The following is a 23,626-nucleotide window of genomic DNA, read 5'->3' on the forward strand; positions in this document are numbered from 1 at the left end:
AAATCTCATATTTTATATTTATTGAATTAAGATTAATTTAATATAAATCAGCATTTTTTCTGTGCTATAAGGAAAAATATTTTGTTGTATTAAAAAAATAATATTACATATGGCGGCTTTATATATGCGAGATGTATCGATACTTTTTCTTGAAATATGGCGCCATCGCAGAACAAAGACAACAGCCTTTTCATTTTCCAAAGAAAGATTTATAAGTAAATGATGTCAATTTAGTTAGCCTACAATTTTACACTATATTTCCGCATTCCAAAGAACGACGTACTTTCCAGAAACGTAAGGCAAATAAGGTTATCGATACATTTATTTAGAATCAATGATTCTTTGAAAAATTCCCCTGTCTAATCTTTCCTATTAATCACAACCGAGATCAATTATAATTTTATTAACTTGTTGGCAGTATTGTATAAATTATTGACACTCATTTTTCGCGAAAAACAAACGCGCATTTGTCATCAATCATTGTCAATTCCTCGTAAATGATTGGTCGCAAAACATTTTCTTCAGATACTAAAATATAATGTTAGTCACGTAATTTTGTGAGACTTCGATCAAACTCCATTAAAATTAGATAATTTTTGTTTTTATTAATTAAAGACTAGAAATAATATGGAGAAAAATACAGATAAATGGGTAAATATATATATTTAGTAAATGTATGTATTTATATTTCCTTATGTCTGAAACTGAAACTTTTATGAAGAAGGAGAGATCGCTTTTGAAAAGGGCGCCACTCGAGCGCCACCTGGCGACGGCAGTGACAGTTCACGCGGTTCCGTTTCCAAGAATGCAGCTGAATGCAGCGCTTGACGTATCAACGTGACGTCAGTCGTTTGATCGGCGCGCTCGCAATTGCACGGATCTGAGAGACCGCGATCGCGACAATCGTGTACATACGTATATGCATGGTGGAAGCGAAGGAAGTGGATTAGACGCGGCAGGAAAACTCGCGTCGTAGGATGGAGGTGTCCGACAGAATCGAGTCCGTGCGGGTCTGACGCGAGTGTCGGGCAAATATGTAATCTCGACGCGCTGGCCTCCCCGCCCGTCCCTACGTCGGCGCCATCTTCCTTTTATGCATCGCCGTGTGGTCATCGTTCCCGTCGTCAGGTTTACAACACTGACGATTGATCGCGCACACATACGTGCTTTCCTCAGAATGCGCTCAGTATGCGGCTGCCGTAGAGTTCCGTAAGTGATCCTTACGTCGTAACGTAAACAGAACATTTTCCCCGTCTTTCTCGGGATATGAAGTGGTCGGGCCCTTCAGGCCGAGTCGTCGCGGCTGCGAGATGCGTGCGTGTGTATCGGTGGGATAAAGTGGTGGAAAACGTCGTGTCGCATTCTCGATCCGGATCGGCGCAGAGTGGTGTGCGTGCGGGATACCGTGAATGTGAAGTGCGAACGGCGCCAATCATTGGCCACCCCTCCAGGCTCGGCACGTTGCGTGCGTTCGCATCTCTCTCTCTCTCCCTCTCCTCCCTCTCCCTCTTCCTCTCTCTCTCTCTCTTTGTATAGCCCGACCTTCCCTCTGTCTCTGTTTCTCTCTCTCTCTCTCTCTCTCTCTCTCTCTCGTGCGCGAGCGCGCACAGTTGCCTAGGATATCCCCGATACCCGAGACGGGTTTGCCTGTGCGAATCGCTCACATTCGTGTATTGGCTCCGGTAACGATGAGAGATCTTGAGACGAAATTTGTGAACGAAACTGCATCAAGTGTAAGTAATAAACACTCTGCATCTTTTTGTTTCGTGTTCTTTTTCTTTTTTTTTTTTTTTTTTTTTTTTTTTGACACTTGGGTATGTGAGAGATTTGACATTTATATGAGAAAAGTAAATAATTATACAGGCCGGAAATATACGATGATATTCCCGTGCTTCTCCTCTTTTATGCCCTTCTTCCTCTCTTTCTTTGCGGCAACGCAAAAGCATCGTTCGATCATTTCGGAGCAGTCGAGTATGATTCTTGTTGTTTCTTTCGTTACGACGCGTATACACGCATTTATATCCTTATCGGTCTATCCTATTTTAATGCGCTCGCGTGAATTGTTTTCGCCGCGTTCGTATATGTATTTATATACGTGCATTCATGTGTATCTGCGTTCGCGAGAACGATCCCGCTGTTTATGTATACGTCATACGTTTAGGATTATCGCTTTCTTTTGGTGTTATAAAAATGTTGGTAAGAGACTCTGAATGCAAACGCGCGCGTGTAAATGTTTACATTGTGCGAAATTTAAATCACATTCGTAAAACAATATTCGATATCGAATAGCATTTTTTTTTTTTTTTTTTTTTTTTTTAATATATTGATTAAAATTGCGCAATATCTTTTACAATCAGAATGAATGCAGTATGAATCCCACATTATGCGTACATATTCGCGTACGTTACATTTATGCTTTTTTTTGTATTCATGCTGATAGTTTTTATATATGTATGTTTTTTCCTTTCTCTCTCTCTCCTTCTCTCTCTCTCTCTCTCTTTCTCTCTCTTTTTTGCCCGTTTGTCAATCAAAAATCAAGGCGGTTTTTTGAGTGGCATATTTACCACTCGTAAAGAGTCTCACTGAAAACCTGTGGCAGAAAAGTATGCGTATTGCGTTATTGCGAGGTCAATTTTTGACCATAAATTTTCAGGCAAAAAAAATTTTTTTTTGAACGAAGGTAATGAGAGGAAAATCTCAGGCTCAAAAATTGTACATTTTATTTCTTTTTGTATTGCGTACATTTATAAAATTTTACATTATGTAATGATACCATTAATCATTATTTGCACACGCATTTTTAATTTGTATATGTTAATAAACTTTTAATTTTTATTTATCTTTTGAAGATATTTGAGCAAATTTTCGTATTAAAATTTTTTAATTTTTTTCGTATCTGTAAATGTGAAGTAACAGAGCATATGAATAAATATAATTTGAATAATTTGTTGTATTAAAAACTAAACAATAAATAGTGATAGATCTATATAAATAACATTAAGTTGGAATAGTTGTTTTGGTGACCTTTATTTTTATCGATAATTGTATTTGTAAACGTTAAAGGACGTTTTGACACTTACATGTGTCAAAGAAACAATGTGAGGAGAACCAATTTGACAGTCGCTGAATAACTGGTTTTGCGGTTAAATTTATCCTTAAAATATATATTGTCAATTTGTCTTTCTCACATTTAAATTTCAATTGTTTATCAAATTGATAAAAGATGCCGATTTGTAATTAATTTTGCTTATTTTATTTCCAATTTGACAAACAATTGAGTCTTCTTGCAGACATTCCAGTGACAAAAAGAATCTGATTACTGTTTATTAATCCTTGATTACGAAGAATTTGATCTGAACAATACTTCGACCGACGTTTATTATTAATCAAACATAAAAATAAATCGTTATAAGAGAGAAATGATCATCTACTTGATAAAATCAAGAAATTTTTTCTACATCAATAATTTGTAACACGGTTGGAGAATTATATCAAATAATTATAGGCTAATAATTATCATTTATTAAATTTGAAAGTTAAAGAATAATGTATTATATTATATATTAGAAGAATAATTTAAGAATAATATATATTAGGTGTTCAATTTTGATATTTATACGTTTTAATGTGACTGAGACACACATAAGTATCAAAACGTATACAACACATTTACAATATAATTGACAAGCATAAAGGTCATTAATCAGATTTCATATTCAAAACAACTATTCCAACAATCTAGCATGTTATTTATTTGTATAAGTCTATCACATCATCTTTATTGTAAAGCACATATCTATCACAACATCTTTCATTTCCTGATAAATTTTCAAGAGATGTAGATTTTTATATAAATTGGGAATAGCGAATCGAAAATAATAGAATCTGTTTTAACTGCGCTGTATACAACTTTTCTCTTCTTTTTTTTATCAATATATATATATTAAAATATTTAACAGTTCATTAAATATTATAAAAATATAAATTTACATGAATATTTAATTAAAAATGTATAGCAGAAGTAGAAAACAGGATAGGTCGAAATATGAATTTCTGTCTAAAAATCTAGAAAGAAATAAAAAAGAAGATAAGCGTATTATAAAATATATTACATTTCCTCTAAAAATTATATATTTTATATATTTTTTTACATTATATGTATTTTTTTCAAAGGATATAAACTTATTATTTTTTTCATAGAAAATATAGAATTAAAGATTACATTACTATGAAATCAAAAATATGAACGCAATAATATTTTTACCCAAATAGAATTTTTTTCTATAATAGAATAAAATATTTCAGGTCAAGATTCTAAAAATATCTTGACCTGAGGGATCTCAGTTCATTTTTGAAACTGGTTTCGTTGAATGACCGAAAAAGAAACAACTAATAATGCTTCACAAATTGTAAATAAGTAATCACATCTGGCGTCAATTTTCTAACTATATATTATAATATAATTCTACATTATCATAGAAATCTAATTTTTAAAAGAAGAAAGGTAAAATTTTATTTTGTTTTTTTGTAACTTTTTTTTATAATCAAAAATACAACTATACAAAATCGCGCAATCACATTTAAATCCCTTAAATCTCTCGCTTCTATTTAAAACGTGTAAAAAGCCTAACTGCATTATGAGGGTGAATAAGATTATTCGTGTAAGAGCTAAACGACTACAACAGACTTCTCGAATCACGCGTGTCGCATCCCGATGTGCGTAAAACCGAAAGACGCGTTTTAAAATCTTCACCGAGACAAGATGCACGGCGACCTTCGCCGAGAACAAGATATGACAAGCCACTCGTAAAATGTCGAAGTATGTTACGAACATAGGAAGAACCGTCTCCCTTTCGTTTCTCTCGGTATGCAAAGGAGGTAACGTTTCGAAGCTTTTCGTACCAGCTGTAGTTGTGTTTTACGCATTGAACATTTTTGTGCTTCGAAAACTTATTGCCGGAATGCATCCTCCAGAATAAAGCAACGATTTGAAAATGCCTTTGTAAATTGTATAGATTAGTCGAAAAGAGTTTATCGTTAGAGTTGCTATCTCTTTCCAGATTTCGAGCCAAACGAGGAAGTTTTCTCAGATAAAAAAGGAAATTTTGAAGCGTTCAAGTCCTACAATTTAATTTATTACATATATATATATATATATGCGTGTATGTATTGTCGCATGCACACACCGTGAAGACGTAGTATCGGCGACAAAAAGGAGTAATCTATCGTACAATGCCCCGCCCCCCCCCCCCCCGTGTATCACGGACACGATTTTTACACTCTTTCACCGTACAATTTAATAGCGTTAAACCGCTGTCAGATTTCCATCCTGTGTTTACAATCCGCGCATATTACTCGTATAATACACACTAATCGAATCGGAATTCGTGTTTAAGTCAGAAATGCTATCTCGATATCAAGCTTCAGATTGTTAAAAAAAAAAAAAGAAAAATTAATAAACGTACATATAAACTTAAAAGCGCGTGAATAAAAAAGACTATAGTAAAAAGGCTATAAAATAAAATGAAAAGTAATAAAACTATAAAATAAATATTGCAGTCAGAAATATTTAATATAATCGTATAATTATATTATGTCACATTATCATTACATAATATCATTATCGATAAAATGTTGACAGTGATGATAAGAGCTTCACATCATCAATTTCACGAGACGTGTTATTTGTTGTAATTCTTAGGATTTTAAAATCATTTGAGAACAACTATCGCATTGAACGAAACATTGATAATTTCTAACAAGTGGTCAGTATTCAGGGAAGCGCAATATGCTACTAAATGATCATTCAGCATTTTCAGCAATTGCTGGCGTCAATAATTAATGCCGAGCCTTGAGAAAAGTGTAGAGCTTCGTTGAAGCAGTATATAGTTCCGGTATATTATACCCAATAATCGATATTCTGATCGGTGAGGAAAGTTATCGATATATATATTATATATGAGTACTCTATAAGGGTACCGAAGCAATCGCAAAAAAAAAAAAAAAAAAAAAAAAAAAAAAAAGTTCTTACGCAATAGGTATAGCAGCCCTTTCTTGATAATACCTCTTAAGACACTTGAACTCTTAGACGTAAAATATCGCAGCAGCACCGATTACGCGTAAATGTTTGAAAGAGATTCATACGAGTAGACATTATCGTCTGATAATTAATCGATTACAGAAAAAGATACGTACTTGCTGACAAACAAATAAATCGATAACGATACAGTATATGATTATTTTCATCGATATAATAATACATGTACATGTGGGTATCTCTCTGGTGTATTGTCAAGCGTGCCCAGCCACGTCGCGGAAGAGCATATTCCCGCGAAACTCACGTCTTGGTCGATTTTTCAAAGAGATCTGTCATTCCGCGCGCGCGGAGATATAAATACGCGACGACGACGATGGCCGCGGCGCCGCGTTCCTCGGGAAGCGGAATCCGCCGCGAGCGACGACTCCTCGCTTCTCTCATCTGACCTGACTGCACGATTTACGAACTTGCATGCGTACGTGCATGTATGCGTGTGCGTGTGCGTGTTCGTGTGCGCGATTTTCTCACGTCTTGCCGAGAAATTCGAGCGCCGCCGGTGAATGCATTTCCGTTTCGGAATCTGTATATTTTGGTAACACACGTATTACGTGTTCGTGTATACACGGTGTCTCATTGTAAACAGGTTAGATAGGCTCGCTAAAAATATGTAATCTTAACGCACGCGACAACGGTGACTCTTATCAGCTTAAGCTCGGTGAAATACGTATTATGTCAACGGTCTGTCAATTTGAGAGTAAACCGTAAAGCAGCGTCATCGATCATGAAAATATCAATAAGAGAGAGAGAGAGAGAGAGAGAGAGAGAGAGAGAGAGAGAGAGAGAGAGAGAGAGAGAGAGAGAGAGAGAGAGAGAGAGTTTGCTGATAATAAAAATTAATTATAAATGTATGCACGAAGTCTTCCTTATAATTTTCTTATCAACGTTGTTATTATCAGCACGTATAGCATGTGTGTACAAAGGTTTTATGAAAACGTTGCATAATTATGTTGCATCATTTTCTTTAAAACTGGATAGTATAATCAGGGAATAATTTCTTATTGTTAAATCGATATTGTTAATTTGAAAATTAAGGATAATTTTTTACTTGTCTCTTTTTAAAATAATATGTGAGATATGATAACAAATATTTTAAATTATATATAATTTTTTTTTTTTTTTAATTAGCAATTAGTTTCAAAAATATTTTTAACAAAAATATAGAAGTAGTATCGATAGAATTCTACTTGTAATTGAGCATAATTTCGGCGCTTTCCAAAAACATAGTTTTCACGTTCCGGAAACATACTTAATTAAAATCGCATTGAATATCCGAGAAGTTTTCGTTTGCACGACGTGATCGATTGACAATACGACGCAAGCCGAAGACGCAGAGTCGCAATCACAACGCGGCGCAATACAATTAAAAGGAACCTTCCGTTCCTTATCAGTTTCCCTATTATTGCGATTTGTCGCTACCGCTGCGGATCAACAGCTGCGAACAACGGATAAAACCGGTCGCGAGGAAACAGCGAGCAAACGGGACGATCGATTTATCGGCGAGATAAAGCGCGGCGGCGGCGACAAACCGACGATACCGTTCTCTGATTTCGCAGCGCTTCGAGCTCCGCAAATAAGACTCAATTGTTTTCACGATAGGATATCGATCGTTCGCCTCTATGTTACGTGATCGCCGTTGGATTCCCTCGCGAGCGAAAATCATCACGCGAAATTCACCTCGAAGGAACGCACATTCTAACGGGCTAAAAATATAACTTATCAGAGAATTTGTTCCTCTTTTATTGTTTTATCGATTTCGAGACTTGTGACTTCTTACAACGGGTATATAGTTTCGATATATGCTTTAAAACATGATAGCGATTAAACGACTTAAATTCGAAACGCTATTATTATTATGACACGAGCTAGTCGCGAAAAATCTAATCGAAGATGCGAGATTGAGAGTGTAATAGAGTGGTCCATAGGGAACTTTTTAAATATCATGTTTTGTTTTTGTAGAGATGTGTACATCTGTATTGACCTTATTTGATAATCGGTAACCATTGCGAAATAATAAGGTCCGGTTTCCTATAACTCAATCGGAGTTTAAATTTTTTTAATTTTTTCTATTAACGCGATTAAATTTAATCGTTGATTAACTTGGATGACATAGTTATTGTATATAATAGAAATGTTTAAATTTTGATGTTATCATGCTGCGAATCAATCAACGATTCATTTTAAAAAACTACATTAATAAAAAAAAGAGACGAAAAAAGTTGAACTCTGAAATTGTGAAACTTAAGTAAACAATCATTAATAATCCACGAATAAAGATATCAAGCCATAATTAATCTCTTTCTGAAGGCAATTTTTTCGGCCACCCTACAGTTCCATAGATTTTGCAATCGTTCGGACGAAAATTCTTGATAAAGTTTTATCTCATGTCCTTCATGCTTTTCTTATAAGAGCAAAACTTTATTAAAAGATTAATGCTGCAACTTATAATTTTTACAAGAATAATTATTTAAAGTGATTATCCACACGTACATATTTAAACAAAGCGAGTTTGCACACATACATAATTGACCGATTAATCTTCGTAGAATCGTTTTCGCAGCGTATCTAATAATTTTATTATTAAAATTGAAATTTGAATTATTCTGTTGGAATAAATTATTTGATCGCACGAAACTTTGGAGACTCGGTAGATTATGTGACCAACAATGTTACGTAATATTTCTACGGGGTTGTGTAAAATAAAATAAAAATAAAAAAAATAAAAAAAAACATTAATTTACTATTATGCCAACAAAAAACTCTTCGACGTGTGTATTATTTCAATATATGTAAGAGGAAAAGAATCGCAGTTGGAAAGAAATAAAATGCTAAATTTTCCTGTTGTATTATTCCGCCATTAATAACACGTATCTGTAAATGGTCATTTGTATATTTGCGAAAAGCTTGTCTTCTATCGCGATGTCTTATGCAATACGCATCATGCATAATTTATTTTGTAATGATTTCGAACCAATTTGGAGGCACGATTTTCTTTTATTATTAGCGAAAATGTCGAGGCATCAATAATTCGCTAGTCGCAAACAATTGAAAAAAAGATGAACTGTTCACAAACTATATTTTGTTAAAGTTTAAAGATTGACAAAATTACAATCTTTAGTTAATTTTAAGTAGAATTTTTTACTTTGATAGAATTCGAATTTGAAGTTTATTGTTAGTTACAAAGATAGATAGTGGAAAAAAAAATTGGAAAGATTGTATAAAATGATGACTTTTCTGGGAATTTTTGCTGAGAAAAACTTGATTCCTAATTCATCAAAAAATTTGCTATTAAAAAAACATTTAGAAGCTTTAAAAAATTATTTTAACGACCGACTCTTTGATATTTTTTTCTCATGTAAAAATACCAATTGTTGAGAGAGAGAAAGAGAGAGAGAGAGAGGCTACATATTTATATTCTCGCTGATACCGCCAGAGAATAATGATTTATCAAAAACTCGACAATATCGCTTCTTCATATGCTCTTCATGTTTACGATCGTATAAATTCGCTAATAAGCGAATTCTTCCCCTTACGTCTATCCCCTACATTCTTTGTGTGTTTTCTGACAAATTAGTTGTACTCTAGCTCGGACAAAATCACATCCGTCGTGACTGTCTTTCCTTCCTACATTCTATTAATTTTATTCTCGATGTAAACGAACTAAATATTATAACATTTGTTATTTCAAGTTTCAATATAAGCCGAGTTTTGTAATTAATTATATATAATTAAAAGAAATTTTTGTCTCAAAGATTTTTGTCATTGTTAAATAAATCGTTTTATTAAATTTTAATATATTATTAATATATGTAATATGTTATATGATAACATCAAATAATTAAAAGAGACTTAGATGTGATTGATTTAATAATATTGCGGTTTTATATATAGTGATTGATGCACATGATTTCGAGATTCCTTTTAATCGAATCTTTTTATTTTTCAGTCAAACTACAAAATAATGACTTTAAATACCTCTGATGTACGATGTTCGAGAGAAATGCCTGATAAAATGAATCAACGTTTATCATACAGACGAGACATTGCGTCGAGACGTGTTAGTTGCCGATTTACGTCAAATGTATCTAGCATGCCAGGATTGCCATTCTCCGTCAGTAATTTTACGACATACAACGACAATGCATCTAAAACTGATAATGTCGTTTTGTTTAAAAACAAGGAAACTGTCACGACGACTTATTTAGACAACGAAACGAATAGCACGGCTCGCTTGTCGCAAAATACTTTGCCGTCTCATAGTGCCTGTTTAGCTGATCAGTGCTCGTCGAGCGAAGAGAATGATCGCCCTACATGTAATTGTAATTGTATAATAAATCAACGAAATCAAAATCAAATGCGGAAGAAGAGCACGAGAAGATACCTCCACTTGTGTATATATTCGATAATGAAATGCTATTTTAATCAAATATTTCGATTATCGATTGCACACAGACGAGACCATCCATGGGGAATTAAATGGATTTTTATTGTCTTGATTTCTCTATTCCTGACAGTAAATGCCCAGGAATGCGCAATTGGAATCGAAACACCAGGATGTAAGTTTCATTAAAATATGAATTCTTCATACAGCTTGATACTTTTACAACGTCAAAAATTGTCACATATAACGCGATTTTCTCATATAACTCGACAGAAAAATTTTAAGTTTTTTTTATAATAAATAATTTTACAATTCTAGATTTTATATAATCCATAAATATCGTATAAATACGTAATATATTTTGTCTGTATATTTTTGTGTACTTCTGTGCATATAGAGTATAATCAATAGACTAATGCGGTATCACATTACACGCACAAAAGTCAATTATTAACTCAAATATAATTATTATCAATTTAAATATATATCTCGTCGTTAAAAATTAAATAGTAAGAGGTCTATACGAGCAATGAATGATATTAATATAATTTTTTAAAATTACATTTAATTCTTGTAACTAAATATAACGTAGAACGTTTTTACACGTGTATCTTCTCAGCTACCTTAGAATATATATAAATATCAAAATCAAGCACCTAATTACATAATTCTTTAACTTACATAAATGACAGCTACTAGCTATAAGTAATACCACTAGGCTAGTAATCGTCATTTATTGTTTAAGTTAAAGAATTATGTAATTAAGTGTTCAGTGTTTTGATATATATTTATATTTTAATGTAGCTGAAGAGAGACACGTGTAAGTGTCAAAATGTCCGGCGTTTATATTTATTAATAGGAATTAAAGATCACTAATTAAAGAAAAACTATATCAACATTATTTTATTGCTCATATAAGAGTATTATGTTTACTGTTTATTGTTTAATTATCGACTTATATTTTAATAAAGATATAATTTTCTGTTGATTTTACTATGTTACGTATTAATGTACAATATATAAATTTCAAAGCAACGCGTATATTTAGATTTATGTATGCATTGTAAAAGAGATAACATAAAAACTGTTCGCTTTCAGTCTTCTGCATGCATGCCAATTACTATGCTGCGATTATAAATAAAACATATATCTTTTACCTTCCTTTGTGGAAGTCTAGTTTCAAATTAAATTAAACGAGTATCTATATTCAACGCTAGCAGCATAATTGACACCGAAATTATCAATATGATTGGAGTATAATACAATGGATATCATCTTTCTTTAATGTATTTTTACATTTTGCAATGTTATAACATTACACATATGTAGAAGGATATATAATTAATTTTATTAAAGTTATACATATTTCTTTAAAAAACTCATCTATTTTCGCGTTAATTTATTATTAAGTGAATAAACATTATAAAGAAATATTGTTTAGTATTTTAAAAATATTTTTGAATATTTAATAAAGTTTACTTCATTTTTTGTTATAGGGACACAGCCGCGAGGTGACATTGTTATCAAATATGGTAATCCACTGCGAATATTTTGTTCATTAAATGAAACATACGTAGCTGAAAAATATTCGGGTAGAAACTCTTCAAATCTCTTCTTCCAACGCAATGACCAAATATTGGAGCAGGAATTTATTACGATAATTAATAGAACAACAATAATGCTATACATTGAGGAACCCCGAGCTGGCAATTATATGTATTATTGCCATTTGAATATATCCAAAGAGAATACATCTAGGTTGGATATATCCAAGGGTACGGTAGATGTTTGTTTAAATTACGTCGCAGTTGGATGTAAGTAATCGTAATTATTTATGAATTATCTTTTTTATATATTTTCGAGCTACATGTTTTCTCAAAAAGAATTCTCTTTAGTAATACTATCAATTATCCATTATTATCTAATATAAAAGGCACATTCTTTATTCTCTCCATTTTTATAAAAAAAATATTTTTTATCATATACTTGATACATGTAATCTGTGAAATTTTCTTTGAAAGAAATACAATAATTGTACTATTTATAATCAGTACGTATCTGGAATACAAATTTTTTCATTGCTATAGTAGAAGTATATCCATCCATCTTTATGAGAGCACGATATTCCACGATGTTTTATGGAAACAATACAGTGCATTGATTCTCTTTTCATTAAAATTATGAGTGAACCGTTTGACATATATATGTCTTAGAAACCATTTTGCTATCGTCAACGATAAAGATAACTAAAAAGGAGACATTATAATATTAAGAGTTCATTTACAAGTAACTTCTTATTTTATAGAACTTGTACATTGAGCTATTTCTATTCATTTGAAAAAGCAATGATATTTTGAGATAAATACATATATAATAAATTACACACATTTGATATATTTACTTAAAAAGTTATATTTTTTTTAATGTAATATATTTTGTATGTATTGTATTAATTTGCATTTATTGTATATATGTAAACTGTAAACGTAGAAACGTTATAAACTGAGAATTTATATTAAGAGATATATTAAAGTACAAGCATACTGAATATTGAAGGATATATTTAAGAATTAATATATATATATATATATATATATATATATATATATATATATATCAATAAAATATATATATCTTATAAGTACATTAATTCTTAAATATCCTCCAATATTTCTTGCATGCACTTTAATAAATCTCTGCTAATAGATCTCGCTGCAAATTGTCTTATATATATGTCTTATATATATATATGTGTGTGTGTGTGTGCGTGTGCGTGTGCGTGTGCGTGTGCGTGTGCGTGCGTGCGTGCGTGCGTGCGTGCGTGCGTGCGTGCGTGTGTGTGTGTGTGTGTGTGTGTGTGTGTGTGTGTGTGTGTGTGTGTGTGTGTGTGTGTGTGTGTGTGTGTGTGTGTGTGTGTTTGTGTGTGTGTGCAGACATATCCCTCTTTTTTATATAATGTATTTTATTTTATTTGTTTGGCAGATGAACCTAAACCGCCAAAAAACATTACTTGTCGATCCTATAATTGGGAAAATATGAATTGCACATGGATTGTACCAGAAAATTACATCAATACAAACTACACACTTATGTTTACATTTCACGAAGGATCAAGGCAAGGACGAACGCGATATTATCCTTGTCCTGAAGAGAAAGATCTGCAAAAGAATCCGGAGAAGAAACCGCAGAAGAATTCGTCGAAGAATTCTTGTATTTGGACTGAAAAGACCAGTCCACTCTATAGGCAAACGCATGAAACTTATAATTTCGTAATGCTCGGTTCTAATATATTTGCCAATATAACAAAACACTATAAAATCGATCATTATGCTCAAGGTATGTAAATCTTTTATTAATCTTATTGTACTATTTCTTTTTGTGTATTAAAATAATGTTATATGTAATAAGTAATGAGAAATATGATCTTTGAGAGTATAATATGTATATTTTTAACATCTAAGTATGCTTTTGTCATTTAAAGAGTAAAACTATGTTATTATTTTCAGTTATCCCCGCACAACCTGTGAAACTATCGGTAATTCATAAAACATCAAATAGTGCAATATTATCTTGGGAACTCCCCTCTCCCTTGCAGACTTTTCCACCTGGTATAATTCACAAAATTATGTATCAAAATCAATGGGATCATACAAAAGATTGGAAGGTAGAATCAATTTACTGTACCATCAGCAGTTTTTTTTTTATCTTTTTCGGATAATCATCGGTGTATCATAATTAAATGTAGTTTATAAAACGATGTAATCTTTATTGAGATATCTTATCTACAGGTTATCATTATTGATACACATCTTCATTCACATAAGAAACGTTATTTTAATCTTACTGGATTAGAATACGCTAATACCGTGTACGATGTTCGCATTTATTTAAAAAGCGCCAAGGCCGTAGGAGAAGATATGTATGGTGAACCCGGTGTTATTACATTCAGGACATCACCAAAGTGTAAGTGGATTTATAAAATAGGAAGAAAATTTTGTCATCTTTAAAATTAATATTTTAATATATAATAAATTATAATAAATATTATATAATTAAATAATATATTTTTGTTTTATTCTGTTATTTAACTTTAGTACCTAGTTTTTCACCGCAAACTGACATTGGTAGCTTCGAAATTATCGAGAATAATGGGAATAGAGATATATATTTGTATTGGCAAATGATACCGCAATATCACGAGAATGGGAATCATTTTAAGTATCAAGTCAGTCATGTGGAACAGAATGGTCATGAAATAGTTCTCGAATCGTTCGAGATGACCAAAACGTATGCCAAGTTTAAGGGACTCAGCTTTAGTAATTATCGCTTTAAGATTGCTTCAATGAATGAGATTGGCATTAACAAGAATTATACGGAAATAATTGTACCGAGTCGAGATGAGAGTGAGTATATCAAGAAAGACTAGTTGAAAAAAAAGGAAAAATAATATTTAAAAATATATATCGAACAGTTAATATGAAATATTTTTCTCACAGTGCCACGTGAACCGATAGAATTCACGATAACGGTTTTCGAAAAAGGACTGTACGAATTGTCTTGGAAGCCGCCGATTATGCGTAAGGATATCACGAATTATACCATCTTTTGGTGCGATAGTGAACGTGATCGTCCTTTTCAGTGCACAGTATGTATTTATGTTTTTTGCTACTTATTTGGCAAAATAATTTTGCGTGAAAATTAAAACGATGTATTTTCAGGGTTACTTGAACTGGTCACATGTATCCGCAAATACTACAGCTTACAATATCACCGTACCAGATCCGGACAAGGTGTACCAATTCGCGATTTCCGCGAATACGAATAAAGGCAGCAGCGGTATGACATGGGCGTCTTGTACAGTGATTCATACAAAAGTGCTCGGCAAAATGAAGTCCGTATGGATTAATCGTATCGGATCGGACTTTATCGAAGTCGGATGGAAGCTTGACTGTCAAGATCGCATTGGACTCGTCGAAGGATTCAAGATTTACTACTGTCCCATCGTGTCACCGTTTGTCACCAAGTGCAAAGGACCCAGCCTGAACGTTACCCTCAAATCCTATTCACTTATGATAAGCGGCATTGTAAAAAACTTGACACCTTATACTACATATATGCTACGAGTCACAACGGTAACCAAAAACGGCGAGAGTCAACTTAGCGAACCCTTATATAACACCACCCTTGAGGCGGCACCCAGTACTTCGCCTTTGAACGTAAAAGTCACCAATGTCACTAACACGACGATGTTCGTCACATGGCAGTCGCCGCAGGCGATGAACGGCGTGCTCAGATACTACCAAGTCTACTATAATGATCTCGTGAAAAAAGTAGAAGAATGGAAAAATATCACATTGACGGGTTTGTTGCCATATACGGAGTACGCCATAAGTGTCGCAGCCTGTACCGTGACGTGCAGCGAGAAATCACCGATAATAACACAGCGTACGAAGATTGGTATTCCCGGTAAGGTTGACATGCCGAAAGTGCGCTTCATAAATTCGAGCCAAGTGATCGTCACGTGGAATCCGCCACAACATCCTGCTGGCCCGATAAAACTGGCTTATTACGAGATAGAAGCTACTGAAAATCAAGGCTATGGCGAAATTCAGAATATTACTAAAATGGGTGAGATTTACGGCTAAGAGAATTAGACTGAATAATTAGACTGAATTAAGCTAAACTAAGTTGAGAGATAAATATTTCTATTAAATACACTATAAATTAACTTAATTAAATCTGTTATATTTTTTTTTGTAAATTTCTTTCTCCATTACTTCTTACGTGTGATCAAGCGACAAATGTGTGATGAAGTAATAAGAAATCAATACAAAAAGAGAAAAATGAAAAAGTATAAAAGGAAAAATACAAAAGCTTTACTATATTGCTGTTGTTCACATTGTAGAAGCGCAACTGTCCGTCCCCGATTGCAAGACTAATGAAGAACGGCTGTACAAATTTCGGGTTAGAGTCATTAACATCAACTCTAACAATGAACGTTTAACGGGACCCTGGTCCGAAATCGGAGAAGGAAATTGTTTCAATAATGGTCAGTATTGTATCTGACAAGAAGAATTATTATAACAATCCTTATTTAGGCGTGCCCAACCCGTGAATCCGCGATTGACTAATTGAATTGCGGTATAATTCTTAGTCGATCGTGGCATGATTCTCAACTTAAGAACATGCAGAGAAAAGTTTCATTTTTGTTTTAATTCTGTATATTTGTGTAAATATGTAGCCTTTTGTTATTTAAACATAAATAGACACTTCCAAACGCTGCAGCCTATACAAACATGTACAAGATTCAATTAAATTAGCTTTTATGCATTATTTATCCAATTTTAAACTTTCAATAGAGGTATAGGCACAGCTATCATATTAATTGGAAAAGAATATAAAAGCATTTTTGTAAGTTTTAAAAAAATAAATTGTATTATTACAATATTAATACTTATTTGTTTTCGCTGTAATGAGTTCCCGTCTCCTAAACCTTAAAAAGACAAAAAGAAAAAAAAAACAAAAACGGTGATTGATCGATGTGTTTGTCGATCATGAAAGTCGATCACATTTTAGCAAAGGTTGGGCAAGCTTATTATATATAAATATTTTGTGTGTATGTGTGTGTACTTTCTATAAGATTGATCATTTGCAGTACTTGATAGTCGGATGCAACACATTAGTAACATGTAAATAAAATAAAAAAAAATATTTAACGAGTGAGAATATATGTTTATAAAATTGAATAACTTTTTAACAAAATATTTCAAATATAAGGTTCTTAATACTTTTAACAAAAATAAAATGGTCAACACATCCGTTTCCGAATATAAATTGTGATTGCGCAATTTTTAACTCGGAAACTGAATCAAATTTTTTTTCATTTGTCAATATTTACTTATGGCGTATGGCTTCTATTGCCAAGTTGACAGTTACTTGTTTGTAAATCTTGAGAGCCTTATTTATTCGAAATATCAATATTTACTTGTTGCCTAGAGTATTTAACTATGGCCGATAGTCATAATTTATTCTTATATTTAAGATCGTCTTAAATAAGATCTTATGATTTATTTTATTAGCTGAATTAAATCTTAAACCGATCTAAGATCACATTTAAAATAATCTTAATTATAAAAATGGACTATGAATGACTTATATAACATTTTATCATATGAGACACAGCTGTGTTAGCAGTTTAGGTATAGTATATAGAAGTGTGTTTTCAACAAAGTATTAATCTTTCTTGCTATCGCGATTTTTTTTTTACTTCAATTTGGTGAATGTCATAATATTAAGCTCACACTTTAGATATGGATACTCTATTTTGTTAAAATTATTTTTATTATATAATGAATATATATTTTCTATGTAGCAGGACTACCACAGGCAGGATGGGTAGCTATATATGTTATTGGATCTATCTCCATTGTAACAACCTTTTTGTGCTTGGTATATGTTGTAAATAGGTAAAAAAATTGTAATATTTTAAAACACACGACATTATATAATTATACAGTTATAATTCTTAAAAATTACAAGAATTTTTATATTCAATCAATTTTAGTTTTATAGTTTAATACTTTGCATTATATATACTTTTTTTACAGATACTATTTGAAATATAAATATATGAGAAATATTGATGTGAAATTACCGCCTGGTCTCACTTCAAACACGGTAAGAGAGATGTTTTGCAATATATTGGCTTATGTTACAAATATAAAATTTATAATTATATATAATTTATATTTATAAAAAATTTAATTATAATTATCATACAGGGTGTTCGAAAATGAATGGTTTCGATCGATTTTTATAAATAACATAAACTGAATATTGATATAAATTTTTATCAATGTTTTTTTATTAATTTTTATAATTGGTAAAAAATTTATAGTTATATGTTCAGTTTATGTTATGTATTAAAATCGATCGAAATCGTTTATTCTCGGACACCCTGAAGAAGCATATAAACTTGATTTTATTCATATGTAGAAACTGCTTCGCAAAGACGGCGAGCCACATATACGACAACCATCTGCTGAGTCGAGCGGTTGTTCGAGCGGTCAAGACTCTGTCACCTCATCACTTACAACAACTGAATTTCAAATTTCGAGCGACAGTGGGACGGAGGTAGATCCAGTTCCTGTGTCACCCGATAAACTGCTGGAAACTATGTCAAACTGGGAGTCGACAACTATCAGTTTGCGACAAAGGAGTGTTTCACGAGGACCGGAGGCTATATCCCGTTGGGAGTCATATGTCCCAGTCAAAACCAGTGACCCGAATCGCTCAGAGATTTTATCTCTAGCGCGATCTACTCCAAATCTGACGGACAGTACGGGTAACACAACGACGCCGCAGACATGGCCCAGTACTGGTTACAACAGTATGCCGTCTTCTGAAGATTTGTCGGGTAATCCGAGTCCTACGTCACAGCGGAACACTGTTGTCAATTCCACTGGTTACACTGTTGTCGGTATACGAGCACCCATACAAGCCACATCTGAAGAAGACGGTGACGACGGTATAGACAGTACGGAAACTGTACACGACACTTTGATATCAGTTAAAACGGGAGTGAACCTCGCGAATAATTCGTATGTGCCTTTGTGTGCTGTCATGGGTAAAAAAGAAGTGCCGTCGATTGTTAATACTTTCAATTTGGACACTTTCGCCGAATCGGACAAATCCGAGGAAGATTTATCGATGTCGCATGTTACTACTCCCGACATGGCGATAACAACGTCCAAATCGTTCTTTCAGCCTAGTCTAATAGACACAGTGCATAAACCGCTCACTCTGTCGAGTTCAATCGAGCAGCCCGAAAAGAATAATATTCACAACTTTTTTGCGTCGACGTCGCTCACGGATTCCTGCAAAAAGCCGTTTGTATCGTCATTTGTGAATCCGACATTGCAGATCTCGCCGACCCCGTTAAGCGACACTACCTCGACTTCGTTAACCGATACGATCTCGATCGACACCATCTTGACCTCGATGAATCCACAAGTCAGCGATCAAAGATCGAAACTCTCTGAGACGTCGAGATTATTGACTCGCCCTAAGGAGAAGAATAAAGAAACTTCGAAGTTGCAGATATCTCATACCTCGCACAATTCCACGCCAAGTGAAAGCTTCTCTAAACCTTCTGTGCTTGCGAGTTCTGTGCATCAGATGCTACAGCAGCAGCAAGAGAAAATGGAGCTTCCAACTACAAACATGGAGGATATCAAAGAGATGAAATTTGAGGAAGATTCCGTAACGAGGTTGAATCCGGACAGTACACAACCAATTATAAAGCAAAATTCCAATTCTACAATACAGCAAAAACCGGCAATCAATCAATCGGATGAGCAGTACAGCAAAGTGACGGTTGTACCAAGTACGATGCAATGAAGAGGGAAACATATTTGTGTCGTGTTTCCGTCTTTTTTTCTTGTGAAGATAATGTTACGAACTGCGTAGGCGAACGAAATAAATTATAGTGGTAAGATAAGATAAGATTTCGCATACACATAATTTATACGATGATAGAAGACTGCGATACTGCATGCGTATTAAAACGCGGATACCAATCATAAATGAAGTTAAGAGAGGATATCGGGAAGTGAAATGGGAAATCTTTAAATGCGATCCAAAGAATTTTATATTTGGAAGAAATTCAATCCTCCATAGATTCATAATATCGTTGTCTTGGAATGATATATGTTTTGTTCTTATGTTGAGATCGAGATTAATGAAGATAAGATATAATCAAATGAAAAAGCGCGCTTTGAGATCAAATAGGAAATTTATTTCCTATTAAAAAGATTCTAATAAATTTATATTTGAAGAAATTCTTCCTTATAAACAGCTATTATTCTAACAAGATTTTATCCACAAAAATATATATAAAAAGTAACAAAATATGCAAGAAATATACATATATATATATATATATATATATATATATATATATATATATATATATCTGCATAAAGTGTTTTAAAAGTGATTTGAAAATAAAATTATATCTGAGAAAGTATTTTTTTATGTATATTGGAATCTTGTTCTTAAGAATTGAATTTCTTATTACTCGTATATAAAATTAGTGCTTTTCCATTTGATTGAATCTTGTGTATATGTACAAATATTTAAAACGTTCTTTAATCCAGAAAAAAATTCTGAGTTAAATAAAGTATGCGATTAATTAAGGATTAACATTTCTGTCGATGATTGATTCTTAAACTTCATTCGTCCATCATTGTTACTATTAAAGCAACAAATATATGAAATATTCTTCCAACGATCTCTCGATGCTGCTGTTAACGAAACGTCTACAACGCACTTACAGATATTTTCATTTTACGTGACAGAATTATAATTGCTCAAAAAGAAGCAAAACCAATACGCTTGAAATTACTACAACGCGACAAAAATAACATCAATTTTTTAAATATAAATTATCTATTTTTTAATTCAGACACACCACAAGACTTTGATGAATCTTTTATTTCATCTACAAGTATGTGCAAAAACTAAGTTAATTCCTTTGCTTATACATATGATTTAGGTGTTGTTGTCTTTGATACTTCTCATTATCATAAATATCAATCACCAGTAAAATTGTGTACAGTAGAGGATAAGAAACTCTTTTATAATAGCATTATACTACAATATGTATAGTATAAAAGCAAGGACAAAATCAGAAAAGGATGAAAGAGGACGTGATAGAAAAAAGCGTATACGAGTGTTGCACTTTATGGACGTCGTAAAATAGTTGCAAGGCAGCTGTTAATTATTCTAAGCCCCCGTAAAGGCATAAAATATCGAGGGACTCATACTATATAGTATGTGATTTGTTAATATTAATGTTATAAAATATTTTTGTTTTCAATTTATAAAATAAAACGGGGGATAAGTGCTCTTAAAATGCTCTTAAATTACTTTAAATTGTTTTAAAATACTACGTTCTTGAAAAACAAAAAAAATTTAATCTCTTAATTAACAAGGACGTCCATGCTTTGCAATTATTCCGAATTACGCGCTTAATTGTGTGCGAGACATCAAACAAAGTACCTATATAACTAGCGTATACTCGGGCATATAAGTTAATTGTGTGAATAATGCGCAAACGGTCTCACTCTCATACTACTGGGACTAAGAATATATATGTATACATGTACTTTAAGCTAGTCAACGAAGTTTGTTTCGCTCGCACAAACCTCTCTTTTACAATCTGCAATTTTCAACGTAGTTCACAGATTTTGAGATTTACAGAATTTATAGAATTCAGATAAATAATATAAGCCAAGAACTTGTCAATTAATTATTTTTTTTGTTTTGTTTTTGAGTTTTTTGTTGTTTTCTTTTTTTCTTTCTTTTTCTCCGAATTTCACACTGCTAAACGAATAATCTTTTAATCTTGATCTAGCATGCACAAAAATAGTATCTTTTTATAGCATCTTGCATCTTTGTCGGGCGTAAAAGAATTCATTAGCAAAAAGTTCTGCCGAAGAATTGTCGGATATTTGTCCATCATTGTTACAGAATGAGATTTTGTAAGCGATAATATTGCAGTTTTTAACAATAACAAATTTTAATAAAAGAGAAGATAAATAGTAGGTAATATAAGTCTAATGAGATAAAGAGAGGTAACATATATAGTTTAATATATATAGTTTAATTAAGATATAGCAACCACCGAAGTTACGTCCGTAAAAAAAACTTGCTATAGAAATTGTAATATTCTAAATTATGCAAATGGAAAGGCCTGCGTCATTTTTAAGGTCTTATGGTTATTTTGCAAGTTCAAACAATTTCTGCCGTTCGGTCAGATTTTGTTGTGCAATTACGAAATGAGGGGAAATGAAATTGTCTTGTTTGTTCTTGCGAAATGATACTTACGAGATTTCGCGACTGCATATTCGCGAAGTTTCCCTATTAAAAACGAGCTTACTCGTACATTATTATTGTTATTAAGAGACATGCCACTTAAATATTTAATAATGCATTATATATATTTAGTCTATAATGATATTAAGTTTGTATAAACATAATGAAGAATTGTAAATTACAATTGGTAGAAACAGCTTGTAATATTACGCGAATACATGACGCATAGGTTCGTTTGTTTTTAGTTGTACTTTTTTGCAGTTTAAGATTAAACAACTACATATGCATAGGTATTGTGCACATTATTTGCAAAAATATTTCATGTTTGAAGAATTTAAACTGACATAATTTTTCAGCAAATTTAAGATTCTGTCTTACATTTCGTGAATAAATATCATTATCATGATGAACAGTTTACACATGTGCACATGTATCAAAATATTTTGCCGTAGATAAATTTGAAATGAATGATGTTATATCGAGTTTAATCAAGGAAAAAAAAGAGGCAAATTGTAAAAAGTGCAACTAAAACGAGCTAATATGATTTTACATTCGTAATTCATGTGACATATTCTAATATCGAAATCTGTATACGTAATACACGTAAGAATTTTAGTGTATTATGTTCACCGTTTAAAATTGTTAGATGAGGAATGTCTTAAAAAATTTTTAACAAGACGATAGTACAGTACAATTGACAGTACACTAATATATCGCTCAATCAATGGAACTTATCCTGAGCGAAAACATATCGTCGATTAAATTCTGCTCATGCGTCAAATAATGAATTTTGTGCTATAAAGATAAAAATTTCATAAATTGATATAGCAAAATATATTTCCTCAATTTTTTAGGAGTATCATCTAATATATATATATATATATATATATATATATATATATATATATATATATATATACACACATACATACATATATATATTATATACACATATATATTATATATGTGATTATCTATTTTTGTTACATATTTATAAATGAAAAAAATATACTATATACCGTGATTGTAATGTATAAAACGAGATTTTAGGAAGAGATGTTTTAAGCACATTGCGTAAAGACTTTACTGGCCATTTATATATAAATTAGAATTATTATTTTTTATGTACCGTTAACAACGTATATCTTTATCAATTTACCTGATAGAATCTAATCGCATGTAGAGACTATTTCATGTTTTTTTTATATAATCAAACGATCTTTGTATAATTTAGTTGATTATTTAATATGTATTCTATTACATTTATACTCTAC

General features: G+C 32.2%; 1 protein-coding gene across 3 annotated transcripts; it reads left to right on the plus strand.

The window, feature by feature from the left end:
• The first annotated feature begins 836 nt into the window (after positions 1-836).
• On the plus strand, positions 837-22,931 carry Dome (cytokine receptor domeless). 3 transcript variants are annotated; one of them, XM_072896926.1, is made up of 13 exons: positions 837-1,733; positions 10,041-10,650; positions 11,972-12,289; positions 13,458-13,811; positions 13,982-14,139; positions 14,264-14,438; positions 14,570-14,878; positions 14,972-15,120; positions 15,194-16,103; positions 16,381-16,524; positions 17,848-17,941; positions 18,083-18,152; positions 18,471-22,931. In XM_072896926.1, exons 1-13 carry the CDS (start codon positions 1,689-1,691, stop codon positions 19,872-19,874), a joined length of 4,740 nt encoding a protein of 1,579 aa, XP_072753027.1. In that variant the 5' UTR covers positions 837-1,688; the 3' UTR covers positions 19,875-22,931. The 3 variants fall into 3 exon arrangements, with proteins under 3 accessions (XP_072753027.1, XP_072753028.1, XP_072753029.1); XM_072896927.1 differs by having other exon boundaries at positions 17,851-17,941; XM_072896928.1 differs by having other exon boundaries at positions 837-1,209.
• Positions 22,932-23,626: the final 695 nt, after the last annotated feature.

This window comes from Anoplolepis gracilipes, chromosome 7 (assembly GCF_047496725.1).
Source record: "Anoplolepis gracilipes chromosome 7, ASM4749672v1, whole genome shotgun sequence".
Lineage (NCBI taxonomy): Eukaryota > Metazoa > Arthropoda > Insecta > Hymenoptera > Formicidae > Anoplolepis > Anoplolepis gracilipes.

Excerpts from the sequence above, each read along its gene's own strand:
- Dome (XM_072896926.1), top strand. The coding sequence starts at position 1,689 with ATGAGAGATCTTGAGACGAAATTTGTGAACGAAACTGCATCAAGT. Across the intron at positions 12,290-13,457 it reads AAATTACGTCGCAGTTGGAT|ATGAACCTAAACCGCCAAAA; the intron begins GTAAGTAATCGT and ends TTTGTTTGGCAG. Across the intron at positions 14,140-14,263 it reads ATCATACAAAAGATTGGAAG|GTTATCATTATTGATACACA; the intron begins GTAGAATCAATT and ends TCTTATCTACAG.